This window comes from Rhyacophila brunnea, unplaced genomic scaffold (genome assembly GCF_057557595.1).
Source record: "Rhyacophila brunnea isolate RB1 unplaced genomic scaffold, BYU_Rbru_1.0 scaffold_22, whole genome shotgun sequence".
NCBI classification, from domain to species: Eukaryota; Metazoa; Arthropoda; class Insecta; order Trichoptera; family Rhyacophilidae; genus Rhyacophila; species Rhyacophila brunnea.
Genome location: NW_028232882.1, coordinates 17274199 through 17289941, shown reverse-complemented (window position 1 = coordinate 17289941; position 15743 = coordinate 17274199). Strand labels below are relative to the sequence as shown.

The following is a 15743-nucleotide window of genomic DNA, read 5'->3' as shown; positions in this document are numbered from 1 at the left end:
GGCGACCTGGAAGGCCGCTAAATACAATCTACATAGTGTATACGGCGGAGCTACGGGATGCTGGTTTGACCTGGAATGAAGCAAGAAGACTGGCGAGCGACAGGGATTCTTGGAGGCGCCGCGTGGTGTCCATATGCTCCAGCTAAGGGGCGGATATGGCTAAAGAAGAAAGAAGAAGGTCTGGGGTCCTAGCAACTAAATTATTAATATATACGTGCGTTACTCCCAGGACTCAAGTACAAAAAAAGTATTTATTAATACATAGAATTGTTAAGTTTATATCATTCAAGAGAAAATTTAAAAATGTGTTATATAAAAAGTTATTTTTATCTTGTAATTATTTTTAAATGAATTTTAATGATGCAATGATAAGTAATACAAACTTGCATTCGTTGAATCAATTGAATGGTATTTCAATGTTTTAGATCTGTGTTAATCAACAATTCAACGTCGCATATGAAAATGCAGCTCCGCTGGATCGGCTATGTGTGTACTTTGAATGTCGCAGGAGTGAGGAGTTTTAAGCAGGGCGGGCTATGTATACATCACTTAATGGCGAAAGAAGACATATACGGCTGAAACTGAAATGGCAGAGCTTCGCCAAAAAGGATTTGAGGATGATAGGCTAAACCAACTGAAAAGAAACTTTGGATCGTCCAGAATAGAAAACGTTTTTGTGATGTGTTTCACTAGTATACCCAAGCCCTCCGCATGAGCCGATTTTAGTGAGTAATGTTTTACCAAGTGCATAGCCAACACGCCAGTGTTGCCATAATATAATTTATAAAAACATCGCTTGTAAAATTATAACATTGGAATAAATATTCGATATCTGGCAACACTACGACACGCACACTGTCACACATATTTTCGAATAACCCTGGAAAGGGTCGCGGATGAAGCGTGAAGGGGGCGAGGCAAGTGCGTGAAAAAGTTCGTCATGTTTTGAAGGACAAACACTTGCAATAGCTCTATCTATATTTTTCTATAGTCTAAGACTATACCTAATTGGGTCTCGTATCCTGATTGTAGTATTAAAAACCGACAAAAATTTAGTATATTCTGTGAATTGTTACAAAAAAAAATACTATTTCTAACCTAATGTACGAAACCTCTGTACGCCGTTAACATTCGTAAGAATCAATGGAATTTCACTTATTCATCATATTATTATGTTTTATAAGTAGCAATATTGCAGGAGGTTTCATGTGCAGCGTTGTCAACTCTGTGTTTTTTGCCAGATCAAACATTTTTTTAATATTTATGTACCTTGTGAAAAACGCATAAGTATAGCGTAACTGTATTTTGTACCTTATAACTTATAATAATAACAATGGTAGCAAACAAGAATTAAATAAATGTAACAAACGAGATTCAAGTGATACGGTATTTGCATACATTTTTAGTTGTAAATATTTATTAGCTGCGAAATAATAAAGTCTATTACAATTGTTTTTTTTTTCATTTTCCAGCCAACAAACTAATTTTGTTGGCCTAATCGGCCCTCGCGATCTAGTGCGTAAGGCAGTAGGCTCTCCACCCGGAGGCTCCTTGTTCGATTTCCGTGAGGTCACAATATATTTAGGTGGTATACATCTTGGTCTTTTGTGATCATTTCACTTTTACCACTGCACTACTGTCTCTCTACACTACTGCCATTGGGCCTCGGGCCTGCTGTAGTGTTAAAAAGAATAAATTTATATTGAAGATATATTTTTTATATTAGTTTAACTTTTTTTTTTAAATATCAATGACAGTTGGCAACACTGCTTTTAAGTGATTTAACGAAGTAATTATTCTTGTAGTTTATGTCAACTTACAGCTATAATTTTAATAAAATAAACGCTTAATATTTCCTTTTTGTGGATACTGTTTTCATTTGAATAGGTAACGGAATCGCAATTTATTTCTAACTGCTAGCAATAAAACACAGGTACACATAAAATGAAAACAGCCATTTGAATGTGGTTTAATCTTCAAATTGCAAGGATTTCGTATTATGTACAAGTCTTAATGACGAGAAATGCGATTCCCGAAAATAAAGCGCCATATAAAAAGAGCGAGTGAGACATTACCCCAACGAGCGTTCAATTCGCGCGCTTTCCGGGAAAACATAACCTCGCTTTAAGGACCGCCCTAATGGTGTCAATTTTTGGCGCCCAACGTGGGGCCGGTGGGTTCGTAATGTTGGTAGTTCTGTGGTTACACGTCACGGCCTGCTTAAGGAGCGACCATAATATCGAGTATTCGATGCAATTCAGATGTTTTAAATTATTTGTAATTAATTCAAAAGAATACGATACAGAAAAAGTATTGATTTACCACTGTACTATGGTCTATTTTTTACTAGTCCTAAAATTATATCGAGACCATAAACATTTGCACCTTATTGATAGATATCTGAATTTTTTTTAAACTGGTTACAGAAATACTAAATAATAACCGATGACAAGGCAGGTAACCCCAGTGAAGACTTTATATGTTCAGCATTGCTGCATACTATTAAGTTTCACTAAAAGCTGATAGCTAATACGAAGAAGCTTTTTTAAAAGGAGTTATTTTTTATTAGGAAGATAAATATGTACATACTTACATACATTGATTATTTAGCATCAATTTTTCAGGATTTTATACGGTTTAAAACAGCCGTTGCTTACCTGTAACAAAAGAAAACAATGCATTAATATGATTGGTCAAACAATATTTTTTAAAATCTTAGAAAGATAATGGATAGTTTGAAAATAAAACGACGGTAAGTTGAATCTGTTATTTATTAATCATCAGTCATGTAATCATGTTTGCTCCTATAAGTACCCACAACATAGCTTGTCACTTAGCAAATACGTACATCATTGTCGCTTTCCCTCTACGGATTATTCGACATAACATTTATCGAAGTAAAACAGAGTATACTATATTATTTGAAAGCACCTATAGTATTTTATTATTTATAGATGCACTCATTGTGAAAAAGAAATAGAAGATTCGTTTCGGTAAGTGACATGTTATAAAAAATCACTATAAGCGGAGCATTTGTTTATCAAAAATGGTTGTTCGGTATTCGCCTAGTTAAACCATGACTTACGTTACCCAAGTAGGACATCGTGGGTTTAAGTACTGTAGCGGCGTGACTTCGAAAAGAGACCCATGGATGGCGCTGCCCATTGACTGGACGCCGCAAGCGCTATGTAGATGGATTAGGATTTAACTCTATGTTAACTCTGTAATTTTTATCTCTCACATTCTTACAGCCAGACAGCTTAGTCTGATTAGCTCTGACCCTTTTGATCATCTGGGCCTCTATTTTGAAATTAAGCACCTTACACTATCGAGATTCGTTTCTAGTGATAAGTGTAGTTTCTAGTTGTCAAATGTGATACCTACCTGAACTGAACTAATTCTTTGGCAAGATCATCTGGTTATTTGGTCGAGCGAGTCATCTTATCTTGTTACCTAATCTGTTTTCGTGTACCGTTTAAGTATTCTTTGTCATTGTTGATTAATCTCTGTGAACTCTGAATAAATACTAAAACCGGAAGTGTATCTATTTTATAAATAAAAAACATACTATAGTACTTACCTAATTTAAACGTAAATCATAGATTATTATTGCCGTTAATGAGACAACTTCATAGATGAGAGGGTTTAATTTGCAACAATGTGAGTTTTATAAAATATAAGTATTGATATTTAAGACATTAAGATTATTAAGATAAGAGACATTGATATTAAGACTCCTTTACTTTCGGCTGTATGGATATGATCCGTGGCTCTATCCGACTGATTTTCTCTTAGGGATGCTTACATACTGTAGCTTAAAATTTAGAAGGGATCTTTATCTAGCTACATATTTTTTCAGACTTATACGCGGCGTAAATGTGAACTCTGCCATTCTTGGTGGTGTTGGCTCGTGTGTCTCTGATAATTACCTTAGGAATCGAGGGCATCCGTTGTTTGTTCTCCCACGGTGCAGGACTAACCTGCCATTAGTAATGCCAATTGGGAGGGCAATAACCATGTTTAATGAAATCGCTTCGGATATTGATATATTCCACTTACGTGAGGGTGAATTTAGGTGGACGTTGTTTTTTAAATTCTTAAAATAGGGTCTGCTTAACTCATCCGGTGTACTTCCTTGTACCTATATACTTAATATTTTTTGTATTTACACATTAATACTGTACATAAAACTGTTTTAATAATATTTCTTTGTTTCTAAATGAACGTCTTAAACTTATAATTTGTAATGTCCACAATATGTAAAATAAATAAATAAATTGAAAAAATAAATGAAATTGAAAATATGTCAACAATGTTTATCAATAAGATAAGTCTGTTAGAAAGAGAAGGAGGAATTGGGCTGGCGCAGGAGAGAAGAAATGATAATGGTATAAAGATAAATTCCTGGAAGCCTTCTTATCGAAATACGATAAAATTGGTTTAGTCATAAAAAATCAATTGCACCAGAGCAGATGCAGTATACTCATGTGTTAAATAATATACCAAGGTACCGAAGTGATGTTATGTATTCTCTAATAAAATCTAACGACCCCATTTATATCGCGGTTCCCGAATTCACAACCTCTTCAAAACAGTTCGCCAAGCCGTGTTACGTCATTAGTGCGAACGAGATGCAAGATAAACCGAAACGCGCAAGTTGTTAATGGTCCGCAAAACATCAGGCAAAATCGGCAACCGAAGCTTTAATCGGTTTCCTTGGCTAAGGGAGACAGCGTTAATGGTACGGAGTTAAGGTTGGAGAGAGACGCCGCATAACCACAATGTTTAGAAATGGTCGCTACACTGTTAATGTCTTCGCGCATTGTTTTACGAATGTTACTGTTATAATGTAAATTATTTGCTCTTAAATACTGCCTAATGACAGTGGTGAAATTTCGCCATAAACATTTTATCGTATTTGTATCAACCAGAAAGACTGTCCACTGCCATAATAATGTCCTCTCAAAATATTCATATTCTACTCGTTTTGTCCACCCACTTCAATCTTTAAAAATATAGGCATTCAAACCATTGATAGGTAATCTAGATGTAATATAATATAGTGAAAGGTTTTTGCTCATTTCTCATAGGTTATATTATATATAATGCGCTGGGCATATTATTAGTATAAATAAGGCAGAGTGTATTCAATTAAAAAACAGTTCTGTAAAATTTATAGCAAAACCTGCAATTTGAGGCATTGTTCAAGCTTAATTGTAATGTTCTTATTGCTTTATTGTTTTACATTTCGGGTTTATGTTATGACTAGACTCAAAAGAATCAATTATCGGACATGACAAATAAGATAATTGATGTAAAAAATTAGTACCTATCAGTACTGTTGAACTAATTTTCAGCAAAATGAATGTGAATAGTCTGCAGACTGACGTACAGGTGTTTCCCATACTCTCACCCCCTTTTGGAACATACATTTAATCAGTGCACATCTATAAAGTGAGCCTAAAATGATACTTCCATTGAAAATTCAATTTCAGAAAAAACTCTATTTAAAAATGCGATGTTTGTTATTGTACAAGCAGAAGGGTTGACCACTGAAACACACATAATATGTATGGCACATGCTGTTGGAAAATCGGTTAACTGCGTTGTGTCACGTTGTGTGTTAGTATAAGTCAGGGAACTCAGAAATATTATTATATGTGTATTATATTCAATATTGATGTATTTGAAGGTTGTAACATCACACACTATTGCACGTCTATAATGTGTGGTCACAGAACAGATAATAAATAGAATTCTGATATAAATATATCAATACAGTAAATTTTGACGCAGGGTTTTGAATGAGCGAGTGTCCTACGAAAATGAAACACGCATTATGCAGAGCAATAGTGTGTGTAATACACCAATATCAAATGAGCGTAAATGCATAAACCGAGAGCAGTTGTCAGTATTAGATGTATGACGTGTTTAAGTTTATCCCTGATTCTTCCTTACTCGAGATCGGTTGCCTTACCCGTTAGGTATTTCAGTTTCCATTATTTCTGAGTTCCCTGATATAGCCTTATAATTATTGTTAAGTACATAATTTTAAACTACTTCCAGGAATAGATTTGTATTATTTTCACCCTTCGACTATTTATGGCGCCCCCCAGGAGGCTCTTGCCATCACTTTGGCAAGAATTGGAGTAAATTGAAATAATTTGTTAAGTAGTCATTTTTAAAAAAAAATAATGTCACCGAAAAAGTCTGGTTCTGATTTATTGACGTAAATGTATAAGTAATAATCAATAAGTAAAATTTTCCCAACCGCAAATATTCAATTATAAACTCACAAAACTGTCAATATTCTCTTTTAAATGATACTTAGGAAAATTAAATAGGCAACTTACTGTCAAAAAACTTTGAATACAGCGCCAGTCTAGACAGTTTCGAAAACTAATTTAGAAGAGGTGTTCACGTATTAATTTAGTATTTGTTAGATTTCAGAATATTGAACGAATTTAATTATCAAAACTAACAATAGGTTTGAGATAAGACTCAAAAAGTTGATAAAGTTATCAACTCCATTAGAACGAATAGAGAGCTCTGAGGTGTAAAAGATTGTAGTAACCCAAGTGCTTAAATCGACAGAAGAAAATGGGTAGGTAAGTAAATTATAAATATAATCATATCGTATATATTATTTTATATAAAATGCCGAATGACCCAAAAGTATGCCTATAAAATTAATGTTATTTAATTTAATAAAATTGGAACATTAATGTCTGCATTGCTCCACGAACAATATTTTTTTGATCTTAATGCTATACGGCCACCTCTTTCCGGTACGTCAGTTAACGGTGAACTATGATACGGAAAAAAATATTTATTTATTTAAGAAAACAAAACATTATGGACATAACAGATCTAAATTCAAGACGTTCTCAACATGAATTAGATTTACATTATAACAAATTTTACGCTCACGTGAGAGAAGAGAATATAATTATATAATAATAATAAAAAATAAAAATAACATACCTAAGTAGAATTGTATACAGAAAAATAAAATTTCGGATACAAAATAAATAGCACATCACTGAAAATGTCTACATCTTTGGAGAGCGCATTGACTAGTCTTGCACCCCTCGGTAATGGTGCCTGACACGAGGAAACGGATCCGATTCAGAATAAATCATGGCTGCAACCACGTAGGTAATTGACAGGCGCATGTAAGTGTAATAATACGTACAGTTTACATGTTACCTTTATTATTATTATATAAATACGGATTCACGAAAAACATGAAAGACGTTTAAATGTAAAATCGGAAGAAAAAGTATGGTACAAGTCTGTTTACTGGAATCCAGGCGAGAGCAGCAGCAATTTTCATTTTTAATTCACGAATTCAAGAATGATAACCTCATCATCATCATCAGGGGCGCGACAACCCGGTGTGGGTCCTGGCCTCCTCCAACAGCTCCCTCCACCTGTCCCTATCCAGTGTGGCCGCTTTCCAATTTGGTACCCCCAGAATACGGCAGTCACTGGCAGCTCCATCTAACCAGCGAATCTTTGGCCTCCCTCTTCTTCTACGTCCTATTGGATTGCTGGACATCACTCTCTTTGCCGGTTCATTGTCATTCATACGGTGCACATGACCTAGCCATCGCAGTCTCCCAATCTTAATTGATTGAACTGCGCTGCAATCTTCGTACAGTCCGTAGAGCTCAGCATTATATCTTCTCCTCCAATTGGTGCCATCCCTGATCGGTCCATATATACGGCGGAGAATTTTTCTTTCAAAGATGTTCAGGGCTCGTTCATTTCGCAGAGTTAATGTCCAGGTTTCCGATGCGTAGGTGAGCACTGGCTTTACAAGTGTCTTGTAAAGAGTGCTTTTAGTTCGACGAGATAGTAAGCGGGACTTAAAATGTCTTAACAGACCAAAGTAGCATTTATTCGCAGACATGATTCTCTTGTTGATTTCTTCTGTAATATCATTATGTCGAGTTACAAGAGATCCAAGGTATATGAAACTGTCGACCGTATCAAACTTGTATGCACCAATATCTAACTTTGGTGCGACTTCTCGTGGTGTGACATAGACAGGCATGTATTTAGTTTTTGCCTCGTTTATTTGTAAACCCATTCTTTTGGCAGAGGCTTCTAGTGCTAGAATGATAACCTAACCTAACAAATAACAGTGGCGAAGGGTGACTTTTGGAAAGAGGTAGGCTGTGGAGATCTGATAAAAAGAACACACTTGTCAGGTATACTTACGAGAAAAAGAAGGTAATACGATATTACTACTAATGAATAGGTACACACTAATGACAAAGACACACTAATTTAATGAAACTTAAAAAACTCACTGACGACATAAAATTAAGCGATCAGTTTAAATAACGTATTTTTTCAAAACGTTTATACACATCAAAAATCATTAGATAAAGGTTCTATTTATTTTTTAAAACAGTCTATATTAATATTCGATTAAACACCATAGTAATTATTTTTTTAAATTATCTAATTATTAATTATTTAGTTTTAGGCTCTGCGATCGGAGCTTACCTTAGTTCATACAATTTGATATACTGGGCGGGGCGGGGCGGGGCTACAAGACGTAAAGTCCATATGAAAAAATTGAGAATTATTTGAAACATAATCCGACCTTTATTTACGTCAAGACAGATGGCGCGCTGTGGTATATTTTTTTAAACCTTTGCAGACTGTTTTGTAATTATATGTGTAATACATTCCTATAGATACGGCATCTCTCGTTGGCAAAATAAATTATTTTATAGAATATATAATTAAGTGATTATATAAATATAAACAAATATTTTTCTTAAGAAGGTAGGCTTCAAATAATTGCCTAGTATGGAGTCTTCGCCACTGACAAATAATCCAGTATATCGGCTATTTTCAAAATTTGTTTGACGCTGGCTTCCACCAAATTGAGAATAACCGAAAGTATTTACTACCAAAATATCGAAGTATCGATATTATTTTCACATCCCTACGTCTACGTGTACCTACTTATATTGGTTTTAATGTAATTTTTACCGTACAAAATAATTATTTTACAATCTGTTCATTTGAAAACATCTCTATAATGATAAATAAGATACGCGATAGATTTATTCACGATTTATTAAGCAATATAAAAATCGAAATAGCATCGATTCTCAAACATTCGTCAATTATTCATCTACGCATTAAATAATAAAATAAAATCTCGGCTATGTATTATCTTATCATAATAAATAAACAGTGCGTAAAGTTTCATAGTAACATAATATTGAACAGTATAAATGGGAATCATTGTATGTATATTTAAGTAAAACACATAAACCGATTTCCCATAATTAACGCAATTTGATAGGCATTCCATGTAAAAAACACTACATAACTTCGTCGTAATTGGATAGGGCGACAGTAGATTAATTATTAAAGCACATTGGCGCGTACCCAGTGAATACAGATTCAAGTCCCGTCTCGCGTCGTATTATAGAGATTTTTTCTAGTAGGACCTAAGGTGTAGTGCTTTTTTAATTTGATGTATTATTAAAGCCAACTTGCTTATTCTTCAATACTTAGGATTCATTCTATTTCGATTAGTTCTTCTATTGACATGTTCAATACCTCCCCGTTCAGGAACTCAAGCACTAAAATAAATGTGTTTTGCTGTATACCTACTAAACTTTAGGTTGGTGGCTTATTACTGTAGTAGTTTACTATTATTCTGTGTGGTCAATTTAACTGTAGTATTAAAAATGTTACACATTTACTTGAAAAAGAAAACATGTCAATGAATATATTATTATTAATACTTATATAACAATAAACATACCATTAAATGGACGCATGTTGAATTTTTATGACAAATTATGTTTTGTTCGGCACGCGTCATTTGCACAATCCACGCGTCGCATAGTCACGATTTTTTAGACCATGCCTCAGCTGAAGTTCATATAGCCTTAAGAAAGCTTGGTCAAAGCAACTTGAGAGTGTCGGCGCTGGATCCTCTAGTATGGAGGAAGTTTTTGAAGGAGGCCAAGACCCGCCATGTATTATAAATGAATGAATGAATTAGTTAAATATACGTATAAATAGGCTAAGTTTAAAATAATTACAAGATAAAAAGAACTTTTTATGTACCTACAACGTTTTTAAATTTTCTGTTGAATCATTTATAAACTTGACTTGACTAGCTTAAACAATCAAAAAAATTTGTACTTGATAGAAATAATACTGAAATGTCATTTTGACATTCATATTGATTTCCATAGTTACGCACGTATATATTAATAATTTAGTTGCTAGGACCCCAGACCCCCTAGCAACCAATAATAGTGGATTGGATTACGGATTTCTACCGAAATAACTTTTCATACAAAACAGAATTAACTGAAAATGAATTCAGTTCTACTTAAAGATGGCTAAAAGTATTTAAAAAAATGCATTGGCATCGTGTTCTGATATATTCTAAAAGTTTCAAATGTCTAGCTAGTCGGGAAGTTAGTTAAAAATCGATTGCAAGATTTGTATCGGATAAACAACCACCGGACAAAATATAAGAATACGACATAATAAAAACGATGTAAAATATATTTGTTTATGTGCACGCGCCGTTTATATATAATATTTAAATCAATCATTTTTACTAAAGCTTCTTTATAAACAGGCGCATTTGATTGCACATTGCACGGTAAATTTTGTTTCGAGTTTCTCAACAGTTTTAACTGTTTGAGAAACGTTGCGGTTAATGATAGTTATACAACAAAAAAATCAATTCGAAATGCCGCGAATCGCTGACAATCTTTTCTTCTCCCCAGTAGCGGTATTGAAAATAAAATTAAGACTCGAGTTTTATAATTCAGGCGAGACGACAGTTACTTGTACCTCCAAAGTAACTTTTTTACATGACCAACAGAATATCATCTTAAACGGCGAATTAAACGCAACGTATGGTTATCTAACTAAAGTATAGTTACTATTAGGGAATCCAATCCCGAGCCAAAATTCTGATCCCGGGATTTCGGGATTACAATTTGACGATCCCGGGATTGGCATTTTTTTCTATTGTTAATATAAAAAAAATATATTTACAAATAACATTGACAAAATCGGTCAAAAATGAATCTAGTATAATTTATACTATTTAAGACATTTATTGTTAATATTATATACCTTCAATCATGGAAATACATAAGTTTAATGGAGTAAATAATATTGTAATATAAATAATTAGTCAGCCAAATATGAAACTGCCGTAAAACGTATGAGATCGTGGTGGAATTACTTTATTAATAGTGCTAAGCATTGTTTTTTGCAATCTTTCTATTTTTTATTAATTCATGTGAAAAAATGATGGAATGAATCGGCAACTTACACATGGATATAAATCAAACTTCATTCAAACTCAGTTTATTTCTAATGTAGTTATTTGTTATCAAAAGTATTTTTTCTGTTATATTTTTGTTTTTATTTTATTTTCCATAAAAATTGATAAAAAGATCAATCCCGAAAGTTTCAGGATTATGTTTATCAATCCCGGGATTCATAGGTATCGAAAATAGCTCGGGATCCCTAGTTACTATAGTACAAACATAAAAAAATGCCTATAAAGAGTTAAATATTATAGTTACTATTGAGTATCGATTACAGTAAAATAAGCGATCGAGTCAAATAATAATAAAAAATAACATTTTGTCAGGATTAGCGACATTATTTTTGACGTTTTGTTTTGATACTTATATCCGTCGTGTAATAATGGTTGGGAATGTTTACATCTATATTTTTTATGAGACTATTGGAGATAGTTTTATTATTATTCAGGGGTATGCATCAGTGGTGAAGGGTGGAGGTAGGCTGTGGAGATCCGGCATAAATGTGTACACTAAAATTTGTCAGTCATACTTATTTGTTTTCATTTAACTAAGAATACAAATTGCGCCAAAAACATACGATAATAGATAAAAAATATTCTTATATTAATCTATTAAATATCAAAAAGTATGCCATTAAATCATGCGTATTATTAGATATTTTATGCATGAAAGAATATTTATTATCCATTATGGTATGACTTAGGCAGGGTTTATTTGAATTTTAAAAATTAATTGCAATCTGTGTCAATGAAAACAAATAAATATGACAAACAATGTGTTAATTATTTTTATCAGAGCTTCACAGCCTACCTCTACTATTATGGTTTGGTCAGGTAAGGCTTAATTGAATTTTAAAATCTAACGAATACCATATTCAATTTGTATTCTTAGTTCAATGGAAACGAATAATATGTCTGACAGATTTAGGTAAGTGTGCATTATTTATGTCAAATCTCAAAAGCCTACCTCCACCCTTCGCCATTGGTATACATACATTTGAATAGTACGAAAGTAGATAACTACTGAGAGATATATTTAATAATGACGTTCAACCTCTAAATCCTAACTAGTCGCCGTTTCTTTGTTATTTTCGTACTAGGAAAAATATGCATTGGACTGCGTTCTCTCTCTCCTGGGTGTAAAAGATTTTCGTGACGTTTTTGTAATTTCAATATTAAATCTTTAATCTTTAATCAAATGCATGGGAAAAAGCGACAGGTGATTAGTGGCCTGGCTCTAAACTAGTTGCAGTGTCACTGAGGAATCGAAAAAAAAATCGAAGCGGATGAATATTTAATTTTTAAGCGAATCGATTGTTCAATACTGCATATGGCGGCCCTCGTAGTCCAATGCGCAAGGCGCTCGCTTTTTATCCAGGTGGTTCGATTGTAGGTGAGATCACAATATAATATTATGTGATTGTCACACCACTGTCATTGGATATAATATACTCTTGTAGTGTTAAAAATAATATATTATATTTTTTTAAAAAGGTATAAAAATCTTGTAGCACTGCTGCAAAAGCGACCTAGTGAAACAGTAGGCGCGAGAGTTGGCGATGGACCGAGGGAAGTGGCGCGAACTTGTGCTTGCCCTATGCCCCAATTCTGGGTCGCGAGAGGGTGAAAGAAGAAGGAGAAGATAAAAATCTTACCATTACAGCTTACGATATTTCGTTTGACATGGATTTAAAAAAAATTCTGAAAATTTGACAATTAAACCAAAATTTTAATAAATGTATAAATTTAAATTTAAAGAAAACTGCTATAGGCTGGATTGTTTGCTAGGATGAAAGAGTTTTATGCTACGTACGAACGATCGTGACTGGATATGTTTTGTCCTTCATCTTTTCAATAGTTGATAATTTATTAAAAACGTTTAAATGTGAATTATGAATTGATAGTTTTAATCCGAATGTTACACACGAAGCGATCATACTATGTACTAAGTGTCTATATTAAGTACATATAAGGATATTAATGATGCCGACATCCAAATACGAAAAATGGAGGTAAATTTGTTTAAGTATCCTTTTACCTATCAGGTATTTATTATTCTACCAAAACTCTTATAAATAAGTTTAGTAATAATGTTCGACATTAATTTCAATACGGATGTCGTCTCGATCAAAATCAGAATAGCCAGAATAAAATAAAACAAATAATATTGTTTATTATTCAGTCTCCTCTCTCACGGACTGTCGGTTGAAAGATATTCGGGAAGTTTTTTTATTATTACAGTTCGCTAGAGGACGGTTCTTTGTTTATTGTAATGAACTAACTGATTATATGGGCGTTTTTCAAACTGTGGGGAGAGGTATCAATATAGAGAACTATAAAATGATAAGAGTGGAAGTGAAGTGTATTTTATAACACGATAAAAATCAAATTGAGTTTCCAATCTTGGTGTCCTAATGAATTTGAATTTACATGCGCCTGTGAATTACCTACGTGGTCGCAGCCATGATTTCTGGATCGGAACCGTTTCCTCGTGTCAAGCCTATCAGGCACCATTAGCGACGGGTGCAAGATAAGTAAATGCGCTCCCTAAAGACATAGACCTTTTCAATGATCTACTATGCATTTTGTTTTTGAAACTTTAATTTTCTGTATTAAATTGTACTTGAGTATGTTTCAATTTTATTTTAATTTTTGTTATTATTGTTATTAAATATATTTTTCTCTATATTCTCTTCTTCTCTCTTGTGAGGATAATATTTGACTTATAATGTAAATCTCATGTTGTGTACGTCTTGAATTTAGATTTGTTATGTCCACAATGTTTTATATTCTTAAATAAATAAAGTATTCAGCCGTTACAGGTTTTTCTTAAACCGACATTGAGAATCAAGTTTAGAGGATTTTTAAGCTTTTTGTAAAAAAAGCTGTCAGAATTGTCGTTTTTAATATAAGGTGTACCTACCTAATAGTTGAAGTTTTACTTATAGGTAAATCATTCTACAGTGGCACCATAGGCAAATCGCGCGTGTATTGAATTGCTTGCGAAAATGCCTGTTTCAATGCTAGCAAACAATACCACTACAACTGCAAGACGCATTTGCCGTACCCATGGTGCCACTGTAAAACGATTTACATGATTAAATTTGAAAATACATGATTTAATACATAAATACATGATTTTAGAATGCGTTCGTGTGGCATCAAAATTTTCGCCCGTGCCATAGCTTCGCCACGACTGACGTAATGTAAACATTAAACTAGGTATTTCTTAATACTCGTATATATGTATATGTTTTGTGTCGAAATAACGTTATAAAGATGTGGTAGGTAGGTACTTAAATTGTGGTAAAGGAGTAGGTAAGTGTCTATCAGCCCAAGATGTTTTTTTACGCCTCGATAAATCTGAATGTATGTAGGAAAATAGTTTTCCTGATAAAGAAGTTGTCCAGTGGCGTAGATGAGTGTTTATAGTAACGACGTATTCTAAAAGGCGTTACAGTTAAACGAACTTTTCAAAAAAGACATAAGCCTAAGAATTAATGTTTATATTGTTTCTCTTTCCCCCTACTAGCGAATAATAATATAATAATTATATTATGTTGTGGGTATGTGTATCTCGACGCTGGCACTATAAGAAATGGGCAGATCTATTTGTAATTCCATCTGCAATTCAGGGTAGGAAATTAAAAAATGTCTAGAAACAAGAATTTCCATAAATAAGTCTTCATTATCAACACTGGTTTCACGAGATCAAAGATTGAAGAAGATTTATCGTTGAATAAGTAATACAAATATAATTTAATGCAGGATCGAATTTTGGAATCACTTAAGGGCGGACGTGCTCAGCGTGTCAAAATGGAACTTTTTATTGTATTTTCAATGCATGATCTTGGACATTCCTTAAACGTTGTAGATAATCTATTTATATAATTTTGAAGCCTTATTATCAAAATTATATAAATAGATTATCTACAACGTTTAATGAATGTCCAGGATCATGCTTTGAAAATGCAATAAAAGCTCCATTTTGACCTACGCTGAGCATATCTCCCCGTATGTAATATTTGTTATTGTTAAGATAATATAAGATAAATTAGCATGATAAATTTCAAGTTAATCTTGTGGTAATATGCTAGTTTTTTTTTAATAAGAAAATCTGCGTAGTGTCAAAAAATGCTAGATTTAACGCCGTATGCTAGATAAGAATTTTACAAGCTGGAAAAATGCTTGGTATGGCAAAAAAAACGCTAAGTTGACAACGTTGCACGTAACTCGAAGAAGATACACTATCTGGACAAATCTAGTCTAATCTATAATCTAAGCATCCACTGGTACCAAAGAGGTAAAAGAACTTCATAAATGGTGACGATAAGTAATTATGTGTATTATCTGGAAAATTTTATTATATTATTTTAGCCGGCTTGCATATCAAAACTCATCTCAT

At 33.3% G+C, this 15743-nt stretch overlaps 1 protein-coding gene across 1 annotated transcript in view; it reads right to left on the bottom strand.

Moving 5' to 3' along the window:
* Positions 1-1468: 1468 nt before the first annotated feature.
* LOC147070113 (uncharacterized) overlaps positions 1469-15743 on the bottom strand; it is a 239868-nt gene continuing 225593 nt past the window's right edge. Inside the window, exon 2 of the mRNA XM_085950052.1 lies at positions 1469-2657. Within this exon, the coding sequence (XP_085806178.1) occupies positions 2654-2657 (4 nt within the window). The 3' untranslated portion in view covers positions 1469-2653. The remainder of the gene's footprint in view (positions 2658-15743) is intronic.